The sequence below is a fragment of the Callorhinus ursinus genome, unplaced genomic scaffold (assembly GCF_003265705.2).
Source record: "Callorhinus ursinus isolate GAN/ISIS: 27379988/994484 unplaced genomic scaffold, GSC_fseal_2.0 scaffold8, whole genome shotgun sequence".
In the NCBI taxonomy this organism is placed as follows: domain Eukaryota; kingdom Metazoa; phylum Chordata; class Mammalia; order Carnivora; family Otariidae; genus Callorhinus; species Callorhinus ursinus.
In genome coordinates, this window is record NW_027397070.1 from 60,171,192 (window position 1) to 60,192,436 (window position 21,245).

Below are 21,245 nucleotides of genomic sequence, written 5' to 3' on the forward strand. Positions count from 1 at the left end.
CACCCAACTCCAAAGCGGGGGTGGAAGTAAGTGGACCCGAGCGAGGCCTTCTCTTTCTAAAGTGGGGCAAGGCTTGGTGGACAGGACAGTCCCCATTTCTGAACACGGCCTGACTGGGCTCGCCAAGGCAGACTTGGGCCACAGCCCCCGCCCCGGTGTGAGCACCTGGGCTGAACTCTGGCGGGTGATGGCAACCCCCTGCCTGCTGCAAGGCCCCCATGAAACACCAGCCCCAGCGCAGGGAGCGGACACACGCCCATCAGCCGAGGCTCCCTAAGGGACAGGTTCCCTATGAAACGGTCTGGGATGTGCCCAGTCGCCAGTGACACGGAGGGGTGGGCACCCAGGCAGGAAGGGCCTTGGGCTTGTGCAGATCTCATGGTCTCTGGGACTTACCTTTGCCCAAGGACAATTCTGAAGTGCTTTGTAGAACACGCCTTTGCTCCTTTCTTTGTTTCCCAAGGAGACCTGAGGCAGAGGCGGGGGAGAATTACAAAGAGGATTAACTGAAGCAGAGTCTGAGGCCACAGGATCCGGCCTGTCCACCCTGTCCTGATCCACGCGGGGGCTCAGCCGCAGCCGCTGGGCAGGGGTGCTCGGGGCCAAGGCTGCGTGGCTTTTCCCCTGCACCGATGGACCCGGAGGGGACCGGGCCCTGCGACTTCGGACTGGTCCACCTTCTTCACGGGGGCCATCGTGCCTTGCATCAGAACAGCGCCCAGAACGAGGCCGTGTGCGCGCGACCAGGCTGATGACTTTACACACACAAAATGTCTGCTTTAACGCTTGCCGTTTTCTAAGCTCTTAGAGGAATGAGGTAACCGGCATCACTGAATCAGCTCCTTGTTAATAAAATAGACCTCTGGTCAGGAATTTCAGCCTGAGAGCGCGCAGATATACGGCATATTCTCTCTCCAAGTATAATATCCTTAATCCCAACCCCTAGACACACTGCTCCAGTTTCCAGTGGGCATGGAAAGGGCACATGTGTCCTCCCCACCACCCCCGGATCCGGGTGTGTCCCGGTCCCAGGAAGGGATCTGTTACTCAGCGGCTCCTCGAAGGCACCACAGCTCAGCAGGGCCGCTCCCCAGGCCAGCAGAAACCTGCAGCTGTGAATGGGCACAAGCCAGGCTCATGGAGCTCAAGTCTTTCCGGGCTTTCTCCCCACCCACCTCCTCCACACTCCCATTCCCACAGGGAGAGCTTTCTAGTGGCTGCTGGCTCTTCCCACCGGATGGCCAGCACATGGCATCTGGCACGAGACTGACCCCCAGAACCTGGGGGATGCATCTAGAGACTCCAGCCTGTGGCTTAGGAGCTCTGTCCACTAAAGATGGCCTCCCTTCCTTTGCAGTTCCTTCAGGTTAACTCTCACAGAAACAGGGACTAACTTTGGGCTACAGCCAGCACCTGAGATGGCGGGCCTTCGCCACCCCCAGAGCCAGCTGCGGAGCCCGGGGGACTCCCGTCTTCCCTCCCCTCCAGCCCTTCCGAGGCTGGACCTCTCTGAATTCATACGCAAGGAACGGTGTGAGCTGTCCTTCCTTCACACACCAGAATACTTCAATATCCTTTCACAAACTTAGGACACAGTTTCCTTGTTCTTGAAAGAAGGAAAAATTGTACTGTCCATTCTCAAGCCCTGTATTTGTGAGGCTCACTGATAACCCTGGAACCCAGCAAATTCAGGTACATCGGTTGGCTAGACTCCAGTGAACACTGCTCTCTGCGATTCCCTTCATCAGCCACTGGAGAACGCCTAGGCTACCAGGTATGGGAGGGCTCCATGCCAGGCAACAGCGCCGTGCTGACCCTTGGTTGTCTCCGTGCAGGATCTCATATTCTGAGACCCAACCTAGTACCCACCCTCGGCCTCTCCCAAGAGCAGAGCCTCCCCTGGGAAGACGAGCTGCCCTGGCTCTCTGCGTCCGTCCTCACCCTCTAAGTTTCCTCGTCCTGACAACCCGTGCCTTCTGGTACCATTCCTAAGTCCAAGCTGAAGCAAGAGCGACAGGTGACTCCCACATGCTATGCGACCCCGCAGCGTCAGGATGGGGTGAGCACAGAACCAAAGGGGACGCAGCCGGGGAAGGAGCAGAGCGTGGGGGCCACCTTCCCCGTGTGGCCGACTGGTCTGCAGAGTGAAGGGGTGCCAGGGTCTCACGCAGAGGCCACTCTAGTCAGGGAGGGAGCCTCACACACACCCCAGGAGGGACCCGGCCAAGAGGACCCCGGCGACCGGAGGACGCAAGTGAGTGGGCACAAGACAGGCTCATGGAGCTCAAGCCCTGTGGGCCCGCCCCCCAAGGCCCGAGCCCGGAGAGCAAGAGGGCCTTGTGCGGGGGCCACTGCCCCTCCACAACAGCAAGTGCGCAAGCAAGGGATCACCTCCTCGGCCCCCGTGTACCCTCCTAGCTGGCGCGGGTCGCCCCCAGCTGGCGGAGGCAGCATCAGGGGAAAGGGAAACGCCTGAGGGGCTTTGGTAAAATTTGATTCTCTTTTCTTATCTGGTTGTAGACAAATCTGAGCAGCTGTTAGTGAACACAACTTTTTTAAAGTAACTTGACCCAACTGATACCCAACCCAAACAAAAACCTGTTTCCACAACACCCGGAGTGCTCCGGGGAGGAGGCTTACGTCCCCATGACCAGCGGAGTGAACGGAAGATGACTCTTCGCCCTCCCACCGGCTCTTCTAAGCGCTGGCCTTTCGATGAAGGCTGACCTCCGCCCGCTGCCAACACGGGGGAAGAAGAAATGATGCTGGAGGGTAAAACAAGCCAGGGACTACAGAGGGGCCGTGGCTCCTTCCGCTTGTAAGATTATTTCACCAGCTAACGTTTCATACACCGTCCTTTCTTTCCTGATTGTGTAGCTGGATGACCAAACTAAAGAACTCTCACAACCTTGAAAAGCACTGCAATTCTGGGTGCCCGGCTCGCTCCGTCACTGGAGCATCTGCCTTCGGCTCAGGTCGTGATCCCGGGGTCCTGGGATCGAGCCCCGCACTGGGCTCCCTGCTCTGTGGGGACCCCGCTTCTCCCTCTCCCTCTGCCTGCCGCTGCCCCTACTTGTGCTCACTCTCAGATAAATAATCTTTAAAAAAGAGAGAGAGAAAAAGAAAAACAAGAACTGCAGTATTAGCCAAAACAACAAAACAAGGTTTGGCAGAACGTGTTTACACATGCAGGGAGAACGGCGCATTTGAAAGCGCCCTCGCAGCAGAGGTTTCAAGCGGAGTTCCAGCGTTAGTGGGCAGCGTTCACTGGCCAATCCCGTCCCTGTCCCACGTGCTCCGTGGCCAAGAAGCAGCTGTAATCCCTCCATCACTGTTGCAGGAAAAAAAGCAAGCGCATAAACAGGCTTCCGTGCATGTAGATCTACACATGTGTGCACACACGTGCACACACATACACACACACGGGAAGGCACACACGCACACACAACCAAAGCACCAGCTCTCCTCCGCGGAGCCGGCTCCCTTCGGCCCTCTCCTCACCTTGCATTCTGGCCCTAACTGGACTTTTTCATGGGGTTATTAAAGCCTCGGGAGCCAACCCAGATGCCTTAGGAGCTGCAGGAGAAGTCATGCTCAAACTCGTCCTTGGTTCAATGCTACCTCTTTCCAGAAAGACAGAAATTCCTTAAGGGCCTGAATCTTCTCTTCCAAGTCAAGGAGAATTTTTCTACAATCCAACCAAATTTGGCTCAGGAAGATTCTTTGTAAAAATACCCTAAGTCCATCTTTGTCCTAACCACCTCTACCGACAACAGGGGAAGTTAAACTGGCAAGTCTGCAAGCCCTCCCTTTTCACATTTCAAGGTCCTTCATTTGCTTACAAAGACTCACACGGTATCAGCACTGGAAATTTGAGGGAGCACCTCCCCTGCTCCTTCGGCTGAGTGGTCCCACCACAGGAGCGGCGATGAAACGGGAAGCCGGTTCTCCGGACTGCGGTCTGCCTGAGCTGCACCCCCGCCCCGATTAACAGGCAGCAGCCACGAACGCGCTGGGAACGCACCATCTGGATTTCTGAAGGTTTCCATTTCACACACGGTCGAAATATAAAACCGGAGCTTTTGGGTCTGATGAGTAAATGTTAAAAAAAAAAAAAAAAAACTTTGGGGGGCCCGGGGGGGGCTCAGTAGGTTAAGCGTCTGCCTTCAGTTCGGGTCGTGATCCTGGGGTCCTGGGATCGAGTCCCACCCACATCAGGCTCCCTGCTCGGCGGGGAGCCTGCTTCTCCCTCTCCCTCTGCCTGCCACTTCCCCTGCTTGTGCTCTCTTTTTCTCTTGTCAAACATATAAAATCTTACACAAAAACAAACCACACAGACTTGGGTTGGTTCATCTTGATGCCGACTTCTGCCCGCAAGGATGTGCCTCCTTGTCCTGGGTGTGCCGGGAAGCTGCTGTCATGACATGCGGCGGCCCCCCTGCCATCGGGAGTCTAAGAGCTCAGGGGAGGCACACCAAGACGAATTCCAAAATCTCAGATGGGGAAGGCCCAAAGCTCTCCCAGCCTGTAACTTACTTTCTCCACATCTCTTTATACCCAAGTCTGTCATGTGCTGATTGGCAAAGTTCAAATACTTTGACTGCTTTGAGAATTTATCCAGTGCAAATAATCAGGGAGATAAGGAAGGTCACTCCTGGCCTCTAAAAAGTACAATATTTATTAGAGATCACTTGGGTGTGATTTAGTAGCCTTCAGCTGAAACACTCAAGTGGCCCAGGAGACTACATTTCTGAAAAACCACGCAACTTGGCAGATGTATTCCAGGAAATGAGGCATCTCAACGCCAGGTCCTTAACCAAAGGCAAAGTCACCTCACAGACTCCGCGAGGCCCAAGCAGCGCCTTTCAGCCCCACACGCATGTGACCACGATCAAACGGCATCTGCCCGTATTCGGTCACTAACTACGGGTACCTCTACGTGAAAACAAAGCTGCTCTGCAGAGGCCTCTTATCAAAACTACATTCTAGGGTGAATCCTACCTTCAATGACGGAACAGAATCAGAACCTGGGAATTCTTATGAACAGAGAGGGCAGAGAATGAAGGTCTCTTTCCAATGAAAGCTCTTAGGCCATTTCTAAGTTGTTGGCTCAAGGAAGTCACCTCCGAGAGAGCCACATTAAGTTCTCCTGCGAACAGCCCAGGGATTATTCCTATCACCCGACCAAAGCGCTGAGGAGCGATGCAACCTGCGTCCCCCTCCCGAGTCCAGAGAGACCTGACATGACTCCACCAGGGTTCTCAGAAGGATTCGTCGAGGCCGAGAAGGTGTGAGGGGGAAAGTTAAGCCCCTGCCAGCTTTCCTGGGACGTGGCTACTGGACACCTGCACGTTCTCCCCTCTGAGGAAGCAGCGGAGGCTCGGCAGGAAAACAGACACTCGAAACATTTTCTTACCAGAAAGTTCAAATACATTCTCCACAGTAAGGGGCACTGGCTGCCGCTGTCACTCCGCAAAGCATTTTCAAACAGGGCTTTGATCCGATGCGTCAAGCCGGTCTCAGGAATTGTGGCGTGGACCTCTCTGCCACCTACCCTGCAAAACAAGGCTCACGTGACCCCGAGACCTGTGCTCGCGCCCAGGGCGCCGGCGGGGGAGGTGCGCTAGCCACAGCAAACGTCAGCTCCGGCAGGACCAGCGCGTCAGGGACGGGGCCGTCCCCCGGGTCTGGCGGCGCTGGGGGCGAGACTGCAGACACGAGGGGCCCCCCCAAGGCCAGAGGAAGGCAGCGCCCAGGGTTCCGTGTTCTCTAGGCCAGAGTCCACCCAGGACTCACAATCTCCCTGTGTCTCCGCTTTCGAGAGCCAAGCCCCCGCTTTACTGAGCAGAACGCAAATGCTACCTGGCGGGAAGGAAAGTCCTTTCAATTTAGGGGATGTAGCGAGAGTAAAATCCCAGCGGAAGAAATAAAAAACAAAGTGAAACACTCTTCAGAGGCGGCTCTGAGGCGTCCGCTGACACGAGGCCAGAGCGAAGCCACGGCCGAAGCACTCCCGGGAGGACGCACGCGCCACATCAAGAGACGACACGGGGCGCGCGATGCCGTCATCACCAGGAGTAAGGACGGGGGCCAGGAATTCCTTCCCTCCGGGCTCTGTGCTCAGCACTTCCCTCCCCGGCCCCGCCGAGCAGCCCGCACAGGAGGCGGTCTCGAGAGGACGGGACTCGCCCGAGGCCACACGGCCAGGCCGGGGAAGCGCTGGGGTCTGAACCCACAGTCCCTCGCCGGAGCCCCTGCTCTGGCCCGGGACGCAGTTACCACGGCTGCTCAGCCAGGCACCGCGGTCACGGCAAGCACAGCGCAGGGTCTGCGGACGCACGGACATCCGTGCTTACCTCTGAACGCTTTCCACCAGCCTCTTCCTCATCTTCTCGGCTTCAATCGCAAATAGCCACGGCTCCAAGGGTTTGGCAGACCTGGTGATGGCATCGAAGAATCTTCTGGTCTTACTGGCCGCGTGGGACCGACTCTGAATCTGTACGTAGGCCCTCCACAGAACCTGGTTGCCCGGGTACCACCGTAAGGCGTCCGAGAGCGCCTGCCGCAGAGGAGCCACGGGGCAAACGCTGACTCTCGCGTGGAAGCGGAGCAGGCTCGTGTGCGTCAGCGTGACGGCCTCGAGACCGCGGCCCGGGCTCTGCGCGCAGCCGGGCTCGTCCGGGCCACAGCCGCCCGGGGAGACCGAGCCCCGCAGCTTCGCACACGCCTGCTCGTAGAGCCGCACCGCGGCATCGATCCCCACGGTCAAATACTGGAAGAGCATGAAGCACTGGAGCGGGCCGGTGAGGCGGTGAGAGGCGTCGGCGGGAGCCGGACCGGAGCCACAGCTCTGCCCCCAACAGTCCTGCAGCGCGTGTTCGTAAGCCTTCCGGGCCTTCAGAACGTGAACGGCCAAGACCGGCCCGGAGTAGGGTGCGTAGGGACCATTCTCCGTCAGTCTGGTCAGTATGTGGACGGCTCGGGCCGTGGCGGCCCCTCTCGCGGCCGGCGAGAGCTCCAGCTCCAGCTCCAGCTCCAGCCCCGCGTAGAGGCGGCCGAGCTCCCAGAGCTCGCACCCCCGCGGTTCTCCGCTCCCCGCCAGGCTGAGCGCCCCGTCGAACACCTTCCTGGCGTCCTCGGTGTTGCCGAGCAACCACTCCACATGTGCGTACTGCTTCCAGAGGCAAAAACTGTTGCGGTTTTCTGGCTCCTTAAGGAGGTTTTTGGCGAGTTTTTTGCAGTTCTTTCCTTGCGACTTTAACCTCTTCTTGTTTTTAGTGTGCAGACACCAAATGACCTGGAAGTAAAAAAGAAAAGGACTCCCAAGTGCTCTGTGATTTTCAAGCAATCCCTTTGTCCTGTGCACTTCAGAAAGCGACACGGGCGTCTACACTTCCTTTCATCACATGGCTGCTAAACACTTAGGCTCTCCGAACTGGACAACATCAGGATTGAACCAAGGCCACTGGCACCCCCAAACGACCGCATCCAGGTTTCCACCGGAAACCTCGGAAAACAAGGCTCGTCTGCTCCAAGTATCCTCCTCCAGCGAGAGGGGGGCCACCAAATTTCCTCGCACACTTTTCTCATAATACGTCCTGGTGTGCGCAATCTGCGTAGTTCAGGCGCAGAGCTCTGGGCGTTAGAGTCAATACTAACTGGTGGCCAGGAGAAGGCAAAAGAGTCCATCCTAGAGGAATTTCTCGCAGATAGATGCGAAGAGCAGGGTAAGTAGCTTAGTTTATCTTTTAATAAACCCCGAAACCCCCTAATGCCTGCTTAAGCTTGGTTCTTCACGCTAACTGCTCATATAATCCCAGACACCTGGCAGAGGAGCGAACACAGCAGCTCCAGTCACTGACGAGCTGCGCACCCCCGCTTTCCTCCTGCCCTCCCAGCCCCTCTGTGGGGCGGCCACATCCTGGGGCCTTGGGGGTCCCTGAACAAGGAGGTGCCGAAGCCCGGCGCTTGAGGAACACCAAGAGCCCCGCGATCGTTTCTGAAGCCCCCACGCGGGGCGGGGGAGGCCGGAGTTACCTTTGCCATCTCGTACTGTAGCCAGGAGAAGCAGAGCTGAGACCTCTCCTGGCCTGAAAACAGAGGCATCACAAGGTGAAAGATGTTGCGGATGAACTCCTCGCCCTCTCGATTGTGCCCGCGGGTCCAGCGGCGGCAGCCCAGTGGGTCTGAGCGGCCAACACAGCTGACGCCGGAAAGGGACAGGTTGAGAAAAGTCAGTGGCTTTTCATCATGAAGCCCATTATCGAAGATGCTGTCCTCATCCATGGCCAGGTAGAGGCAGGAGGCTGGGGGGCTGAGGCCAGAAGGCACGCCCAGGAACTGCAGAAAGGCCGCAACCAGCTGAAACTGAAGATCCTGGCTGGAGAGCTGGATCAGAGACTGAGCAATGTCATCGAACAGCACCTGTAACCGAGACACGGTGAGGTGGCCCGCCGGGGAGCACGGTTTGTTCACCGCGACAGACAAGCGACAAGGCTTCGCGACCTTCCCCACGGCTCCTTTTATGTGGATGTGCTAATGATTCAACACTGTTCCAATTAAATTTTGAACAGACAACAGCTAGGTTTCCCGCAAGCTGCAAAAAAGCTAGAGGCCTCGCCAGGTACTGGAGAGCTGGCGGGAGCTGGTGGCGTTCTCACGCTGCCCAGGCACCCTCAGGAGGAGGGAGGGCCGTGAGCGGGCTTAAGCCGAAACCTTCCAAAGGAGCCTGGTGGATTCACAGAAAATCTAGGATCATATTCCCTTTTGAAAGCACACATAATTGCTTTTGTAGTTACTTTAATTATGATCGTCAAAACTGTTTATTAAGATAGAAGATAAGAATTTTATTTGGGGGCACCTGGGTGGCACAGTCAGTGGAGCATCCGACTCTTGGTTTTGGCCCAGGTCCTAATCTCAGGTTGTGAGATCGAGCCCCACGTCAGGCTCTGCGCTCAGCAGTTTGCTTGAGATACTCTCTCTCCCCCTCCACCCTTCCCTCCTTCTCTAAAAATAAGTAAATCTTTAAAAAAAAAAAAAAAGAATTCTATTATTTGGTGGTTTCTTCATATAAAATTGCTTTCAGAAATGAAAAATATGCTCAAAGGTAGATAAACAGCAGCAAGGGAGGAAGGACACTTTATCATCCATGGGCCGTGGTAAGAGCAATTCTAAGACATAATGCTAACTGTACATGTCCGTAGCTGATTTCATGCAGTCACTTTAAAGTGTAAGGCCACGGAGACCGGCCTCTGTCTCAGGGCACCGCTGACCTACTTGGTCTCCGAGGCTCCCAGCAAAGAGGAAACCAAAGCATGAGCACGGTAAAACTGGACTCCCTGGTCTCAGACTCCTCAGAATCGTCAATTCATCAGAAAGCTTTTCTCCTCCAGGCGCTGATTAGAGAAAAAGCTAAGTGACAAGGAACTGCTCACAGCAGAAGCTTGCTCCAGAAACAAGCTTCCAGAAAACTGCCAGAACTCTGAGCCTCGAGAACCAGCTTCTGGAGAGGTGACCCTGAATGGTGTAAAACCCTCGAATACCGAAGACCCTGCTCTTCCCAACGCCCGCAGTGCCAGTCGGGAAAGGGACATCCTGTGCAGACTCGCCTCGCAGCAGGCCACACACCAAACACCCTAGAGCTGAGCGGCGGTTTCCCTGGCGTCAGCCCCTTCTTCCCGCCCAGAGCTCCCCAATTCCCTGCGTCCTAACCCCATTCACCACTCCTCAAACATTCCGGGCACGTGTGCTGATCCCTGTGCCTGGAGCAAAAGAGCCGGCATCGAACAGTCATTCAACATCCAGGAACACTAACTGAGCACAAGAAAAGCACTGTCTGTGCCCTGGTGATCCAGCAAAACCCCCACCCTCGGGGCACGTAAATCACAGGAGGGTCGCAGACAACCAACCAGGCCTCAGCTGGGGAGCCTCGCGACCGCAAACACCTGCTGGTCTGTCCCTAGAGTGCGTCACATGCCAAGCAGTACGGCTGGGGCCTTAGGAAACTGGGTCCATTTCAGGCTCCAAATAGAATCTCTTCCTTTATTTTAACGTCGAACGTCCAGAGCTGCTGGCCACGAGACAGGGTAGCATGGGCCACGTCATTCCAGGACAGTCAACGAGACAACCGAAGTGCCTGGCGCACAACAGTGGCTCCAGAAATGTGAGCGGCTTCCCCAGCAACACCAGCTGTGTACGGACTGTCCCAGCGCAGCCTCGCCGTCCAGTCCCCGTCCTCCAGAGTCAAACCGCCACGTCTCTGAGGACGCAAGCGTGCGGTGGGGAGAGCGGACGGACAGAGCTAAATAACCTAGAACAGGGATACCACGTCTTGAAAACCCTGAGTCCTCAGGCTTCCGTGTGAAAAATTAACTGAGTGACTGGAAGACCATCTCTTGGAGGGGCCTTCCCTCCGACCTGGGCACGGGAACTATGCGGTTAGGCTCCTCCATGGCTCCCACAGCACCGGTGGCCGGTGAGGCCTCCAGAGACAGGAACGGGAGCAGGTTAACCTCTCCCAAGCCAGGCAAGTGCCCCGGGCGCTCAGCAAGCTTCCTGCAGGTAAGCAAAGCCCGTGGCAGTGGGGAGAAGGGAAGGACCCCGCGGCTGGCCTCCCTCCCGGGGTGGGACACTCGCCTGTCTCTCTGGGTCCTCACAGTCTTCCTCGGTTTGCTTCTTGGTCTTATCAGGGCGCCACGGCCGCCAGTGCCTCTGGTCTCGGGACCGCTCGGCGGCGAGCCAGATCTGCCACCTGGGCAGACTCTTATCTCTTATTTCCTCGTCCTCGTCTTCTGGTTCGTCATCATCATCATCTAGACGAGAGCAAAACTTTTAGCTCACCTCACCAGCAAATAAAACCACCACGGATGCCCAACCAGTCTGCAACACCAGCTGCTGTGGTGGGCCTCTGGAGGGCCAAGACGAGTTAGAGCCAGGCCCGGCCTTCTGGAACGTTCAGGGACTCAGAGGCATTGAGGGACTCTCCTATCACCAGCCGGGTTCCCAAAAAACCCTGGCAGGTTAGCCAATGGAATCAGATGATTTTTAATGCTATCATAGCAATTAAAATGGAACACACATATTCTAGAACAGCACTGTCCGAAAGAACCTTCTACGATGATGACATAACATATACCTTCTGCGTACTATGGTAGCAACCAGCCACGTGTGACTTAGTGGGCACCTGAAATGTAGCTGGCGGCAGAACTCAATTTTTTACTTCATTTCATCTTAATTTAATTAAAATGGCCACATGTGGCAAATGCCTACTGTACTGGACAACACAGTTCCAGAACGCTAAATGACACTTAGTAACAGCACTGGTTTAGGTTTCCTAAAGCCATCAGGATTTTCAGCCAGTGGCCTTATGATCACACCCTGTGTTCACTTCTCAAAAAAAGTCAATTCAAGATATCCTGTACTTTCACTTTGTTTCCTAACTCTGAACATGCAGAATGGAAGAGGAGAAAAGTCTTGAGTCTTCTGTAAAGTTCAATATTTAAAAATAAACAAACAGGGTATATAAAATGGTATGGCTACCCCAGAAAACAGGTGGGCAGTTTCTTATAGAATTAAACGTACATTTATTTATACATGACCTGGCAACTGCACTCTTGGATGCTGATCCCAGAAAAATGAAAACCTACGCGCACACAGACGCCTGTACACTAATACCCACAGCAGCATTACTCATAACGGCCAAACTCTGAAAACACGCCCAGTGTCCCGCAGTAGGTCAAGAGTGAAATAAACCGCGCGGTATGTCTACACCATGGACTACTACTCATGGTAAATGAGAAAAAACCACAGATGCGTGCAATAATTCGGATGGATCTCGGGGATGATGCGAAGGGGACAAAAGCCAATCGTAAGAAGTTACACAGAAAATGAATGGTGGTGAGCATAGGGAGAAACTGGAACCCTTGTGCACCAATGGTGGGAGTACAAAATGGCACAGTCCTGTGAACAGTATAGTGGTTCCTCAAAGAATTTTATTTTTTTTTTTAAGACTTATTTATTGGTGTGCCTGAGTGGCTCAGTCATTGAGCCATCTACCTTCGGCTCAGGTCATGATCCCAGGGTCCTGGGACTGAGCCCCACATCGGGCTTTCTGCTCAGTGGGGAGCCCGCTTCTCCCTTTCCCGCTCCCCCTGCTGGTGTTCCCTCTCTCGCTGTGTCTCTCTCTGCCAACTAAAGAAATCTTATTTTATTTATTTATTTTTAAGATTTTTTTTTTTAAAGATTTTATTTATTTATTCATGAGAGACAGAGGGGGGGAGAGAGAGAGAGAGAGAGAGAAGCAGAGGGAGACGCAGGCTCCCAAGAAGCAGGGAGCCCGATGCGGGACTCGATCCCAGGACCCTGGGATCATGACCTGAGCCGAAGGCAGACGTTTAACTGTCTGAGCCACCCGGGTGCCCTATTTATTTTTAAGATTTTATTTGGCAAAAAAACTATGGAGCTAATCCATAGTTTTCATTCCCTGAAGAAACCAAGGCCCAGGAAGGTGACACATCTTTGAGAAGAGGCTAGCCAAGCCTGGGCCTCTCTCCCCCTCGCACTTTCAACAAAACCAGGGGGAGAAGCAATGAGGGCTGGGAGCTGTGCCGGCCAAGATGGCAGCCACGCCCATGTGGCTACGGGGCACTTGAAACTACGACTAGTCTGAAGTGAAACGTGCTGTAAAGTTTAAAAATACACCCCAGATTTCAAAGAGTTTGTGTGAAAAATAAAATGCAAAATATCTCAATTTTTTTAATAGTTACACATTGAAATATTAAGGCTTTGACACACTGGGTCACACAAAATGTATCACCAATGTTACTTTCATCATCTTACTTTTTTAATGTGGTGACTAGAAAATATGAAGTTACTTCTGTGGCTTGAATTATGTTTCTATTGGACAGCACTGTCTTAGGCTGTAAATCCAGAAAATACTTGTCATTTAGAATGACAGTTCCATAAATGCTAGTTAATAATTATTTTATAGTATTCTTAATAGGGAGGGATGCTTCAAAGGATCTGATGGTCTGTACATTGCCAAGAAAACAGAAAAACTGTCCTTAGGACACACTAAATGGGGTGGGAGGGGAGGACTCGTAGGGAGTAGCAACCTTTTAAAAGGAAAAATGAAACTTCCTCTGGAAAGAAACTCAAACCCTCCACAGGGTTGGGGGGTTGACTCTAAGGGTAAGAGACAGTCTATAATCTCCCAGCGCATCCACTTAACGTATTTCTGACATTTTCATGTTTCTACAGTGTTCTTAGAGACTGACAAAAGAGTTTATACATATAAACAAATAATCAGAAAGACGTGAAAACACATTCCAGAAGAAGGCGGCAGAGGTGTACACATCCTAAAGAGAGGTGCCTTACCTGGACTGATGACCACCCAGCCGCCTCGCTCCTGCTGGTGCATCCAGGCTCTCCAGCCTCGAGCACCCTTCTCCCCAGCCCGGGGCTCCCCGCTGTCCCAGAAGGGCTCAAAGAATTCCACCTGTTCAGGTTCAAAATACGGAGGTGAGCCTAACTTGTACAAAACTGCTGAGTCACTGAGCAAAGTGTGCTCTAATAGGCCTAAGAGGGGCTTCTGGTTGAAATCTTGGGTGCCATCAGTCTTTCCAGCAGATACAGGATACACCCCAAAACGGAAAAAATAATGAGCTAGTGTGGTAGGCGGCCTCCAAGATAGCCCCCTGTGACCTTACCCTTGCCTCGTGGCATTCACACCCCTGAGTGTGGGCTGGGTCTAGTGACCTGTAACAAACAGACACGGTAAAGCGTGACGGGCCACCACTTCTGAGAGTCTGTTACAGAAAGACCGGCCATGGTCGGCGAGAAGGGCCTCCAGCTGGGTAGGAGAGGATTGGTTTCCCCGCTCTGACCCTGGTAGGCCAGTCTAACTGGGGACAGGGACACAGCCCGTTCCCCTAAAGCCACGGGGCCCGTGAATACCTGAAATCATGTCGCTTTCAAGACCTTCCAAGGAGAAGGGGATTCAAAGTTTCAATAGGACAGACTGGGAGTTATTGAGGGCATGACATCTCAACTCTGTGTTCCTAAAATCTGGCACAGTGCCCAATACCTAGTAGGGACTCAATAAACGCTTGTTGGCACAGCCAGTGAATAAAAAGGTCTGTGTGTTAAAGCCAGGCCCTGTGATCACACCTCTGCTCTCATGCATTTGGGCATTACGTCTGCTGTGTGTGGTGACCAGTTCAGTGCAGTAATTCCCTGTAGAGGAGGATGTGAACACAGCAATGAACAGAAAAGCAATCGTGTTATCACCTGACAATAAGGACTTTATTTTTTTTAGCTGTTTTAATTCTTTTTCAAAAATATTTTATTTTAGAGAGAGAGAAAGCACAAGCAGGGGGAGTGGCAGGCAGAGGGAGAGGGAGAAGCAGACTCTCCGCAGAGCAGGGAGCCCGATGCGGGGCTCGATCCCAGGACCCTGGGATCGCGACCTGAGCCGAAGGCAGGCACTTAACCAACTGAGCCACCCAGGCGCCTCGACAATAAGGACTTCAAAAGTGAGCCAACCACTTGCTCAAGGAAAGCTTTTGTAAGAAACCTTTAGAAGAAGACGAGGCTTCCAGGGGCAAGCTGTGGACCAGGAGCCGCAGGACGGGCCAGCCTGAGCCCAGGGCGGTGCCCCGCACGCATGCAAGAGAGCCCCGGGAGGGCAGGGCAGTGGTCTGGAAACAGGCCCCATACCGAGTGCCCAGCAGCCACCTCAGGTAGGGGAGCTGGAAAGACCACACTCTCTCTTCGCAGTCTTGCTCTTACAGGAGGGACTGAAGAAAGCGCACTCAACAAAAAGAAGTGTGGCTTTTTTTAAAGTGTGAAAGTTACAACCGATTTATTTATATTCCATAGCAACACAGACCAAGGGGTGCCTGGGTGGCTCAGTAGGCTACACGTCTGCCTCTGGCTCAGATCATGATCCCAGGATCCTGGGATTGAGCCCCATGTCAGGCTCCGCAGGGAGCCTGCTTCTCCCTCTGCTGCCCCCCCTCCTCATGAGCTCTGGCAAATAAATGAAATCTTAAAATATAAAAAAAAAAAGGAAAAAGAAACACAGACCAGACTCTGCTTCTTTCATGCTATACTACTGTGTCTTATAACAATGTCTCTCAGTTTTAAAGATATGGAATGGCCTCAAAGATAAAGCTTTATTTCAAAGTTGTCTTGTGAATGCTTTGAAACTACATGTGTTGTTAGTATTGAAAACCTCCAGAGCACGCAGCGGGGTCTGCTGACACTTGAGGGGAGTGGCTCCTCATGCTTCACAGTCCCGGGCACTGCCCTCCCCGCAAGGAACTGTTCTCATCACAGTCCATGATCGTCAGCAAAGGGCGGGGATGAGGGCCATTCTGACCCTGACCCCACAACCACACACCCAGGGCCCCGCAGTCCGCCAAGATTCACTTCCGTAGCACAGCATATTCTTAAAACAGCACACCAGGTCTTAAAATAATTTTGTTATCTGGCTTATGATACTACTAATCAGGTATACTAATATTAGCCAATATTCTTTAACCCAATTTTGTCTAGGAAAGAAACAGATAAAAATAATGATGAAAAAAATAGTCTTTAAAGGCAATTCAGGAACATTCCACAAGATGGAGATCTTAGCCTCCCGAGACCTCTGTCAGTTCACTATAAATTCAGATATCCTATCCATCTTCCACCAGACCCCCTTTGCAAAGTCGGAAATGGAGATTTCTTCCAAGGAAAAAGGGAGAAGGTGGCTTTCTTATATGGGTAGCTCTATGATGAGATTTTTTTTTATTGCTTCACATCACAAATATGGGCAATGTTCACTTGTCATCTAAACGACAACACCTCCCCAATTTAGGATCAGTGTCGACAAAGTGCCAACATGCGCTATCGTTTGCAATTCCTGCAAAGATCTCACGTAGTGGAAATGCGAACTGGGGAAACGACCTAAGACCGAGCTTCAAAGGCACAGAGGGAGGAGACAGTGAGACGTGCTCTAAGAGGCACGACCCCTGTTTCTCTGCCTGGTGGGGACAATTAGCAATGAAACAAGGCCCGTAAGTGAGAAAAGAAAGGGAGGGACATGGTTGAGTCTCTATACTGGGGGGAGTAGATCTTTCATCTCTCCAAGTTTCACTACCTTCATTATAGGAATTTTCCTTGGATCACCAGCATATTCTGAGCAACAGTTCTCAGCAGGACTGATACAAAGAGGATAGGATTTTAAAAATACTACCACCGCTTCCCATTATCCACACCTGCCCCCAGAAGACAGAGAAGTGAAAGGGAGGGGGAGAGAGGGAGGGGGAGAGAGGGAGGGGAGAGGCCGGTCTACAACTAAACCCGCACCTGTCCTTTGGTAGGCAGGTCTTTCACGCTGTCTGGCTTGAAGAAGGTGAAGTCCACCATGGCCTGGAAGAGCGAGATCGCCTTCTCAGAGTGACCGGCCTGCCGCAGGAAGTGACAGTGCTGAAGAAAGAGAGCTGAAAGCAGGGAGAGCAAGAGGGAGAAGCCTGGTTAACATCAATTCACGGGAAAGAGCACAACTTCCAACAACATGCGTTTCAACACCGAGAACATGTTTTCTCCGAAATTAGTTCCTGTGATCTTTTCAAAAGCTGTACTAATACGTGTCCTCATTAAAAGGACCCACCACGGAACTGTAATCAAAGTACATTTATTCCAATTTTTATACGAAACCACTGTGGAATACAAATATTAACAACTATATATGCTGCATAAAAGTAAGGCAAGAGAACGGGCTGCCTGGGTGCCTCAGTCGTTTAGGCGGCTGCCTTTGGCTCAGGTCATGATCCTGGAGCCCCGGGATCGAGTTCCACCTCAGGCTCCCTGCGGGGAGCCTGCTTCTCCCCCTGATCCTTCCCCCTTCTCATGCTCTCTCTCAAATAAATAAAATCTTAAAAAAAAAAAAGTAAGGCAAGAGGTTGTTCTGAACAGTTACCAAATACTCAAAGCTCATTATTACAAGAAAATTCTAGGAGAAGGATGGTATAGATTTTCATCAGAAAGCAACGATCTGTGCTCGATGGATCACTAGATGGTGATCCATCTTCATCATTTGTTCGGAGGCCACTGTAAACAAATCAAGGTTCCATCCATGAAAATTTCAGTTTGTCTGAATTGTGGTACAGTTTCATGTTCTGAGTAACAATAGGCTATTTGCGCATACCACAAATGATATCAAATATGAGGCTCTTTATGTCAGTGTTGTAAATGCTTATTATTTCTAGAACAATATATCTCTAGAATATAAATATAAATATGAATGAATGAGAATCTAATCTAAAAGCAAAATCTAATCTAAAAGCCTTTGGCTTGGGTCATGATCCCGGGGTCCTGGATCAAGCTGCGCATTGGGCTCCCTCTGCGCCTCCCCCTGCTCATGCTCTCTCATCCCTCTTCCTCTCTCCAAATAAATAAAATCTTTACCAAAAAAAAAAAGAAAAGAAATAGCAAAGTTCTGATCAAATAAACACCTGCTGTGTGCTGGACACGGAGCCAGACTCACCATGGGTCAATCTCTGTTAACGTGCTCGATGACCCTATAAAGCAAGTATTGTATCATTGCTGCTGAGCGAGAAACTGGAGCTCAAGCAGGTTAAGGAAATATGCAAGGTCACAAGAGAACCAGTGAAGGGCAAATCCAGGCTTCAAGTCAAGAGTGATATTCTCCAGCTCCTGTGTGACAGGCTGCCTTCTGTACCTCATTACTGGACAGAGTTCATATTCTAGCTCCTTCGGGACACAGAACCTTAACAGTATAATAATATCGTTAACTGCCTCTGCGTGCTGATCCCCAGCCATCGGGGCATCCCTGCGAACACCACCGCTTGAGATCCCAGAACGGGTGAAAGGAGCGGACAGTTACCGCAACAGGGAAGGCCACGGACAGCCACAACCGCTGAGACTTGACTGTGTTTCCTTGGCTAATAAGCAGGAAAGCTGGAGCTTCTAGGCTGGGGATACTCTGCTAACTTCACCGGCTCCGAGGCCCACTGCGCATCTCCAAGAAGGTGGAGAAGCGAGAATCTGGTCTAGTCCAAAGGGGTCCTAATACTTTGTTTAAATCCGTTGTATCAATTTGGCCATTTCTAAAATAAACCAAAAACACACCTTCACTTCTGCCTAGCGCCAGAAGAAAGTGTAAGTCCCCCGACACGCAGGGACTTGGTGCTCGGCCTCTTACCGAACACGGCCTCCTCGGTGCCGGGCAGGGCGGGGTGCGACAGGATGCTGCCGTCCTGCACCGCGGACAGAGTGCTCAAGCATTTGCCGTAAAGACCGTGGATCTTGGACACGGTGAAGGTGCTGAACTGGCTTTGGCAAAATAAAAGGTACTTCTGCCAGAGGGCCGTACTGTTGGGGTGTACAAATATCAGTTTCTGCCACTCCTTGAGCAGTGCCGAGGGCTCCCAGAACTCCGCGCACAGCTTCAGCCGGGCCAGCTTCAGCTCCACGGAGCTCTGGTTGCTCTCAATGGCCCGCTCCAGGATGGCCAGCTGCTTCTCCAGCACCAGCTTCACAGACCTCTTCCGCTTCTCCTGCTCCCCCTCCTCCAGGACATACAGGCCAGGGCTCCGCACGACCTCGTCCTCAAGACAAAAATGTCAATTCACAACTGGAAGTCGGGGAGCCTCAAAAGCCCACCATTGCCCCAGAGCTACTTGCAAGGCCCGCCCTCCGGCGCCTCCCAGGATGAATCGCCCTTCGGACCTCCTTGGCTTGCTGGTCACCATTTTTTCTGGGTGGTGGAATTCCATTCCTCGGGTTCCTGTTGGCTCGTGTTTCCCTCACCCGACCGTCTGCGCTCCGTCATGGGAGTTACATACCGGGAGCGAGCACGCAGCGCCCTGAGCGCTGCTTCTCAAGAGCCCACTTTACCCACGACACAGGCAGATGTGGGGCAAAATACACCCATACGAGCGGTTCAAAAACAAGTGAGCAGGATGAAGCCAGAGCCCCAGCTGGGTCGTCGGGGGAGCAGCGCCTTCTCTTCCCCAATTCTGTGCATCCTGTACCCTGCACCCCCACCCCCACCCCCGGGTGAACAAGGGCGCTTCTTCCCAGATTGTTTAAATTTCATCTTCTTTTAGGAGCCCTTTCGCGCTCCCTAGAGCCAGGTCATGCCGCCTCCCACCCCGAAATTACACATGAAAGCACTGCCTCCCACCCCCAAATTATACATGAAAGCATTGACTCTCCACACATCGGGCTTCCTCATGGGCTTGGAGCAAGCTCAGGGCAAGGGCTCCAGGATAATACACTTCCAATGCCTGGGGCCCGGGTTCCTCCCAGGGGCTCAGAAACGGCTGCGGAGCACACTGGTTTGCCCCAGACTAGCAGAGTCTTTCTAAATAAGAGCAGCAGGACGGCGCTACTTACCTGAAAAGCAACGAACGCCATCCACAGCTGAATATCGTGAGGGTTCTCCCGCACTCTCCTGTTGAACTCCTCCACCTTGGCCTTGAGCAGCGCACGCTCTCTGTCTGTCTGGGAGTCTGGCTGCTTTGATTCTTGCTCTGGAGGACCCTGCCCTTGTAACCACTGCGTGGTGGACTGATCGTAAATCCCCAGAGGGTTCAACCAGGTCATAACGGGAGGAATCACATCATCCAAGCCCTTCACGGGGATAAAGGAGATTGGCTCAGACGAGGGAGGTTCAGTTTTACTGCCAACAGCAACTCCATCAACGTTCATTAAGCCCACGCTCTTCTTCGTAAAATAGCGCTCAACATGCTTGTGTGAAGGCTTCTTTCCTGCGGCAGCCCCCTCCCAGGATATACACTGCTTCTTAGGGTTAATGCCAAGGCAGGAGTCTCCTTTCCTCTTGTATCTTGTATTTGAAAAAGAAAGACAGTTACTGAGGGAACAGGAGCATAGCCCTGCACCAGTGGAGGCTCAGCTCGGCGGATGAGCTCTTGTGAAGCAAGCTAACTTCACCTTACCTTCCAACGGTTTCTATTTAGAGAAATACGACAATTAGCAATCAACTTTTTCTGTGTGGAACTTATTCCTCTGAACCCTTCAATTCTTTGTTAACATCGCGTGAATTTAAGATCAGTCCTGTCTTCCAGATCTAGTAATTTCTATTTTTCCTGGAGTTTTGTAAAGTTTGCCCCATACATTACACGTCACTGATCATCACGATCCTATGTAACAGACAAGGGGTAAATCCTCAACCCCTCCTTTACACTATTCGTAAAGACACCAGAACCTTGGGTGACAGTGAGTCATCTGTCTCCTACACCGGTCCCTTTTCCTCAAGATAGTCCTGTGTCCCCACGTAAGAAGAAAACAGGGAGGGCTAAGATTGTATTTTTAATCCTGAAACAAAATAATTAAAATTACACTTGGCTGTTTTCTACTCCAGAGGGAGAGAGGCTGGGTTCTAAAAGGCCTGTATGGCGCGTGCAGGTGCCCCCAGAATCACACTCACAACTACTGAGTATGTGCCTGAAGGCTGAGGGAACTGTGCACTCTTCTGCAGGTGTGTTACACAAACCACCGTTAAAGAACGGACAAAGGATCCAGGCGGAATTCACAAAAGATGACATGAAGGGCCAACTGGCGCATGCAGAAGCGCTCGCCATCATTAATCATGAGGGAAGTGCAAATTAAAACTGCAAGGTGCTATGCCACATACCCACCAGAACGGCTAAAATTAAACACCGAAGACACTGAACCCCAGGGAGCGATCTGCTGGGGAACCAGGACTCTCACATGCTGTTAGTGAGAATGGAAACTGGTACAGTCACTTTGGGGAAAGGTCCGGCAGTTAGACTTACCCTGTGAATCGGCAATTCTATTTTAGGCATTCCCCCAAGAAAAAGGAAACTGCCTTTCTACACAAAGACGTGTGCACAGATATTCTCAGCTGAATGCCACGAAGAGCCCAGGTGCTCATCACTAGGAGAACAGATAAACAAGCCACGGTATGGCCACACAACAGAAGGTGACCAGCAGTGAGAACAAACTCCTGACAAACACCACAATGGCGCTGGATGTCAAACACATCACACTGAGTGAAAGAAGCCGGGCCCAAAGGCGTACGTACTATATGATTCCATTTATATGGAATTCCAGAAGAGACAACGCTAATTGAGAGTGGAAAAAAATTAGGACGGTAACTGCCCCTGGGGAGGTGGGGTGTGGACTGAATGGAAGAGAGCAGGAGGAAATTTTGTTGGGGGGGGGGGTCACAGTGATGTTCTATATGTTCACAG

At 52.3% G+C, this 21,245-nt stretch overlaps 1 protein-coding gene across 4 annotated transcripts in view; it reads right to left on the reverse strand.

Moving 5' to 3' along the window:
* Window positions 1-21,245, reverse strand: part of NRDE2 (NRDE-2, necessary for RNA interference, domain containing) — a 53,961-nt gene that overhangs the window by 6,831 nt on the left and 25,885 nt on the right. For 2 of the 4 annotated variants that reach the window (XR_012379128.1, XM_025869475.2), the window contains exons 5-14: window positions 19,405-19,855; window positions 18,209-18,614; window positions 16,351-16,484; window positions 13,375-13,495; window positions 10,636-10,811; window positions 8,038-8,424; window positions 6,357-7,297; window positions 5,417-5,555; window positions 3,853-4,088; window positions 397-468 (exon numbers count right to left, since the gene is read on the reverse strand). Coding sequence is in view for 2 of the 4 variants with exons in the window: in XM_025869475.2 (XP_025725260.1) it covers window positions 397-468; window positions 3,853-4,088; window positions 5,417-5,555; window positions 6,357-7,297; window positions 8,038-8,424; window positions 10,636-10,811; window positions 13,375-13,495; window positions 16,351-16,484; window positions 18,209-18,614; window positions 19,405-19,855 (3,063 nt within the window). In the remaining 2 variants the exon portion in view is untranslated. The remainder of the gene's footprint in view (window positions 1-396; window positions 469-3,852; window positions 4,089-5,416; window positions 5,556-6,356; window positions 7,298-8,037; window positions 8,425-10,635; window positions 10,812-13,374; window positions 13,496-16,350; window positions 16,485-18,208; window positions 18,615-19,404; window positions 19,856-21,245) is intronic. The other 2 variants (XR_012379129.1, XM_025869477.2) reach the window with 1 other exon arrangement.